At 48.7% G+C, this 6,000-nt stretch overlaps 1 protein-coding gene across 7 annotated transcripts in view; it reads right to left on the bottom strand.

The window, feature by feature from the left end:
- Positions 1–2,421: 2,421 nt before the first annotated feature.
- The window catches only part of NRP2 (neuropilin 2), an 88,720-nt gene continuing 85,141 nt past the window's right edge, over positions 2,422–6,000 (bottom strand). For 2 of the 7 annotated variants that reach the window (XM_030277637.4, XM_072932338.1), the window contains exon 17: positions 2,422–5,838. In XM_030277637.4, coding sequence (XP_030133497.3) covers positions 5,534–5,838 — 305 coding nt within the window. In that variant the 3' untranslated portion in view covers positions 2,422–5,533. The remainder of the gene's footprint in view (positions 5,839–6,000) is intronic. The other 5 variants (XM_030277639.4, XM_072932340.1, XM_072932343.1 and 2 more) reach the window with 3 other exon arrangements.

Genomic DNA, 6,000 nt, shown 5'->3' with positions numbered 1-6,000 from the left:
GTGTGAGTGACAGCACGGACCTATTGAATTCAATGCAAATTTTGCTACAGATGTATACAGACCAAAACTCAGTGTGACCCTCTGTATTTACACCACAGGGCTCTACTGGGCTGCCACAAGACTGAAAGGACATAGCAGGGACACGGCAGTGGTTGACACTGGCTGCAGTCAGGTCCCCAGAGCTCAGTTCACCGGCAGTCAGCACCTGGGGGTTCACCAACACCTCTCATGGCCAGGTGGGTTTGCCCATTTGGGGTGTAAAGGGGGTAGATATGAACTCTTTCAGTGCAGCTATTGAACAAAGCCATCCAACTTTCATGGGAAGGGGCCATTGGGAGCTTCCTAATGGAGAGAATGTGCCTTTACGGGTGTTTGTCATCAGGGTTCAGGGGGCCTGGTAATTATGGATGCAATGGACAGACTCCCTGTGGTCCCTTCAGGGAGGAGGTGGAGCACCAGCCTCCCTGAGTCAGCCTGCCAAAGTCATTGTCCACAGCAAAGCTGGCACCAGGTTTTGCTCAATCCTGTTGGATGGCTGGTGATAGTGCCAGGCTCCAGGAGACAGAGGCGTTCTTCAGAGAGAGACAGAAGAGAGTGAGGCAACGGGAGGCGCCACTTGCACCTGCCTGCAATTAATTAATTACGAATCCACTCATTAGCTCAGCCCCATGGCTCCCCTTACTGCCAAGCCCCCAGCTGTCCAGAGAGCAAGTCATTATTTGAAAAGATTTCCCATTAAATCCAAAAGAAAAGGAATATTTGAAAGAAGAAGGAGCAAGAGAAACAGCAAGGGTGAACACACGATTGCAATCAGCTGTAGAGGATGTGCAGGAGTGGCTGGATCCCCATCTTGGAGCAGCCTGAGAATGAATGAAATCTATTTTATTAGCCTGCTCAGCCCCTGATTACTCTTGTGCCATGTGAAACACCCCCATGGCTCCCCACAGTCCGGCCTCTGCTTGCAGTGGGTACCATTATGTGCATGACAAATGCACCAGGGCACTCCAGGTCCCACCCCATCCTGCCGGCTCCACAGAAGCCCCATCCATGTGCAATTCCATCTTGTGCGGAAAAAAAAAACACCTGAAGATTTGAATTTCCTGAAGTGGGTACCTTCCTCTCCTCGGAGCCCAGGCAGCAGCTTCAGCCCAGCTCACAGGCTTTTAAGCTCAGCCAGAGCACACATCTGCTTTGCCCGCTGTGTTTCTATTACCTGCTCTCTGCTCCCTGCGTTAGCGGAGGCTCCCCTTAAACTGCAGTGATTTACAGGCGGTGTTACGGCAGGACAGGTCTGACACTGATTGAGTCGCTTATCTGCCGTCTCGTCCTGCTCTCTGACAGCCTCTCCCCCAGGTATCAATCTGCACATCAGTTCTTTATTCCTAGGTGAGAGGAGAGCTGTCAAGGTTGCAGCTACACTGTCATCTTCATCTAGGCTGCCAGCCACCCTTCATCGCTTAAAGACCCTCTTTAACACACAAACGCTTTGGGAGGGGGTCACCGTGCTGGGGATGGCAGCAAAATTTCATTTGCTCTCAAGGTGCTCAGAGCTTGATGGATCGGCTCTCATTTGTCTGGGTGCCCATAAATAAACAAGAGTTCCCAAGCTGGAGGTTCAGCCCCATAGCTTCTCCTTTCTGCAGCCCTGCAGTGGCTCCTGGCTGCCTGCTACAGGGTACCAGGATCCCTCTGAGACACAAGGCTCCCCCAGGCCTGGGCTGCCACCAGGGTGGTGTGACAGAGCGGAGGGAGGGTGGAGAAGCCAAGTATGTGGAGCCAGGCTTGGCACTGGGGTTTGCCAGGAGTCCCCACTGTCTTTGTGATGAAGAACAGGGCTGAAGCTGAACTGCAGAACACCACCCCATCCCAGTCACTGCCTGCTTCTGCAGGTTCATAGAAACAGGACAGGGACACACTGGGGTACCAGCACCTGTACTCTTGTAAGGTAGACAAACTGTGACAGGCTGGCCCCCACCAGTGCACTTTAGTTCTAAATCATTTTTCTAAATTATTTTTAGCCTAAAACTGCACTGGTGAGAGTGATCCTGTCTGGGATCACTGGCAGCACTGGGCCATGGCACAGGGTGGCAGGAAAGGACTTGCATCCACTTTGGGGTTTACTCTCAGATGCTGCTTTTGGGCCAGAGCAGCTTCCAGCCATCCCCAGCTCTGACAGGAGACGCTCTGTGTGTGTGCGCTGGATCTGTGTTAAAACCCCATGTCACCTTGGTGTGCCACGCAGCCTGGGGTAATCCAAAGGGAGAGGCAGTGCACAGCAAAGGAGAGAGAGCAGTGGGCATGGCCCTGTGTGCCTCCAGTTGCACCTCATTTTGCTGGGGCTTCTGCTACCCACAGCCCTCTTCAGTTTGGTTTCCTTGTTGCTGCTTTTTCATTAATAAAAAAGCCACTGAAACATAAACATCTCTACCATAATGTTTATTAAATAGTAATTTTAAAAGGTTTTTATACAAATCATATAAACACAGTCTTATTTTTTGTTTTGTTTTCTTTGTTTGTTACACCGAAGAATCACAGTAAAAGCTCTTTAAGTCCGTAAGTCCTGGCTCAGCCAGTAAATGGTCAAATACCTTGAACTGCAAACCTTGGAAAATTTCAATTTCTGCATATAATTTCTTAATGGTCTAATTCCCATGCTCACCTCCAGCACCTTCCCACAAAATGAAGTCAGCCAGAACTACAGCCTGCCCATTAGCAACATGTCCTGCCATGGGAAGCGTGTGGAGGCAACAGCCCATTTAAGCAAAGGCATTAATGCCAATTTTTTTTTCTTTTCTGAATTTCACAGAGGGAATTGCAATCAGCAAACCTAATCTATTTGCAGAGGAGGATGCAATGAATCGAATGCACTGATGACCTTTCGCCCCCTCCCTGCTGAAGTTACAATCAAACACAGTTTTCCGTAGGACAGTAAAGCACCCGGCAGAGGTAAGTGAGGTATTGGCTGTGCAGCATGATCGGCCTTCTCTCGCCTGGCGAGCTCACACGTGGGCCTGCCCCAGCTGCCAGGGGCCAGCGGGACACATGGGCTGGGCGCTTGGCTGGGCCCGTGCCACGGTAGTGCCAAGGTCAGCAGTACTCCCCTGCCCCAGATCAAGAGATACATCAACACGAGTCAGTCCCACGGAATAAGTCACATACACGATACATACAGAGAATTCACGTGCGTGTGCAAACACACTATTTCTGAATATATCTATATATGAACTCTTCTCTCTGTACGCCTACTAGACACCATAACATCACCTTTTTAATTATATATTTTCACCTATTGTTTGCCTAAGTTGGCTTTTTTACTGTATGGTCCTTTTTCATTCATCCTTCCCCTCTCTGGTGATTTGAAGGGAATGAAATCATTGAGCAGCAGCAATCCAGCTTTGAAATGGTCTGGTACATTTCCTCTCACTGCCTCTGTTTCTTTTGTACAGTAAAATAACACCTCTGTGGAATTTGTCTGTGAAAAACGCCAAAAGAAATAAGGTGATTCGAAAGGAGAATCAGAGACGCATTTACTGCTGTTTTTGTCGGGTGCACAGCGTGAATTAGAGAAAGGAAGGCCTTTGTGTGCGCGCATCTCTGCGTGCGTACACGAACCGCGATGCGCTGATGACGCAGCTGCCGTATCTGCTCCTCCAGTACATGTGCACCTTTCTCACAGCAGAGGAGGCTTTCTTCCCTAAAACCTTATTGTCTGAGGGAGCTCTTCATGAAACAGTAGACAAATTTTCCTATTCCCACAGTACCAAGGAGCAGCTGTGGCACTCATGTGTCCATGCTCATCTCCTCTCCAGATGTTGCTTGTGTCCCCAAACACCTGGACTCTTGCCCGATGTGTTTGTGGGGCTGGGCAAACTGAGCTTCACAACATATCACATCTTTGTCAATAGCAGTTGGTGAGAAAAATAATGCCAAAACTACTTGCCAGGTAAAATGTAAAAATCAGGACATGTCAGGTATTACTGAAGAGCCCCTGGAACAGCAAACCCAGTATGACAGAAAGGTTTCTTATGTATGTATATGCAAGCTGATAGAGGTGATCCATCTATACGGAACTGGAAATGAAGGCATTGGTTTGGGGTTCAGCATTTCAACTCTTTTTCTCCATTCAGTTGTTTTTGTAACACTTCTCTCTCACAGCACAGTGGTAAGTGGAGAGGTGCCAGCTGCCACACAATGTAGCCAGACCATTTGAAAGTAGAAGGACCAGATTTCTGCTGGGCTTTAACCAGCAGAGAGTGGTGAAGAAGAGCATTTTGTGGGGAAGGATGAAGGCCTCACTTGCTATTTGCTACAGCACTGATCATCAGCTGGAGGAAAAATACTTCTAAGGCACTTGTTCAAAGTAAAAAAAAAAAAAAAGCTCATAGATAGAACTTGGGGTTTTTGCTACTGATCAGGAGCAGCGCAGCTTAGCTCCAAAGGGGATGTGGTGGCAGCTGTTTGGTCCAGCAGTGCTGATGGCACCAGCTCACACCCCCCAGCTTCAGGGACAAGGGGAGCACCAGGAAGGTGAGGAGGTGCCAGTGGGCACCAAGGCTGTGGGCATGGCTCCAGCCTCCTTCCCTGTTTATTTTTCCTTCCTGGCACTTTGGAGAGGCCTCAGCACTGTACCTCAAGTCACACCCCAAATGAAGCCCACTTCCCAAAGCCATTGCCTAAGCACCAGCAACCCAACAGGCTTTATCTTTCATTTGCTGCAATTTTCTCATTATAGCCAAAAGAAAAATGGCAGGCTCAAGGAGGTGGGAGATTCAAATAAAGGCCTTCCTGATGAAGGCCTCCACTGTTGCAATCAAAGATATGGATTTAATAAATGGCTCTTATTCAGAAATCACTTTAAGGCTCTTCAGCTTTTCTCAAAGAGGTGCTTCTACACATAGGGTTTCCCTTCTATTTTCTTTCTTAATGATTTCGGAAAGCACTGTTGTTACTATTGACAGTAAAGCCAGTATCCCACCTTTCCCCTGCTACCAGGAGAAGGAAAGTTGAAGGTAACGACATGCTTCCATTTTCAGGACTGCAAACTGCAGCTTCTTGTTCTTAGTGTGAAGTGCACAAATCCCTACAATGATATCTGGACGGAGTCTAAAATGGACAGGGGCTCCGTGTGTGTGTGTGTGTTATTTCTAAAGAAATCCCTCAGCCTTCTCAGCATCTTATCAGAGAAAGGAGTTGGGAAATAACAATCAACATTTAGTTTCTCACATCCAAAAGGTAAACCAGGCTCCCTTACCACATCCCAGCCACTCACATTGGCAGAAAATGAAGATGAACCAACAAACAAGGGGTTCAGTCCCCCCTCACCCGGCACAGTCTGGTTTGCAGGAAAGCCACTCGGTCCTGGTGGAGTGTGACCCAGCAGCAAGACTTGGTGGCAGGAGCACTGCCTCCCCTCACTTCTGCTCCCCTCATTCCCTGTTATGGCATTCAGTTCCCATAGAAAACAGCAAAAAAAGTACCCTCCTGCCAGCCCACCTCACCGGGCACAATGCCAAGGGTGATCCCCAGGCACTCATCAGGCCTCTGAGCAGCACTTCTGGTGGTTCATCTTCACCTTGTGCTTGATGCCATCGTACAGTTCGAAGTTGTAGTTCTCCAGCGTGGTGGAGCTCCGCGAGGACAGCCCAGCGTACGAGCACGTGCAGTAGAGGAGCAGACCAGCGCAGATGGCCCCAAGGAGGACACCGAGGGAGCTCATTGCTATAATGGTCACCAGGATGGGATCCAGGGTGTACAGCCAGCTTTTCTCTTTGTCCAGCTTTGGGGTTCCTGGAGAGTTAGTAGAGAACAGTGTGTCGTTCCTATCCGATCCAAAGTAATCTGCAGTGGAACGGGCACTTATTATCCAGGGATCACTTTTTATTCCCCCCTCACGTTTATACATTTCTTACTTGGAGTTGTGTTGTCTTTACAAGAGTTAAAGTATATATATATATATATGGGACTATCTCAGCAGGATTCGCTAACTCAGGTCTAGAAATG

This window comes from Taeniopygia guttata, chromosome 7, assembly GCF_048771995.1.
Source record: "Taeniopygia guttata chromosome 7, bTaeGut7.mat, whole genome shotgun sequence".
NCBI classification, from domain to species: domain Eukaryota; kingdom Metazoa; phylum Chordata; class Aves; order Passeriformes; family Estrildidae; genus Taeniopygia; species Taeniopygia guttata.
This window is presented reverse-complemented; position numbering and strand designations above follow the sequence as displayed.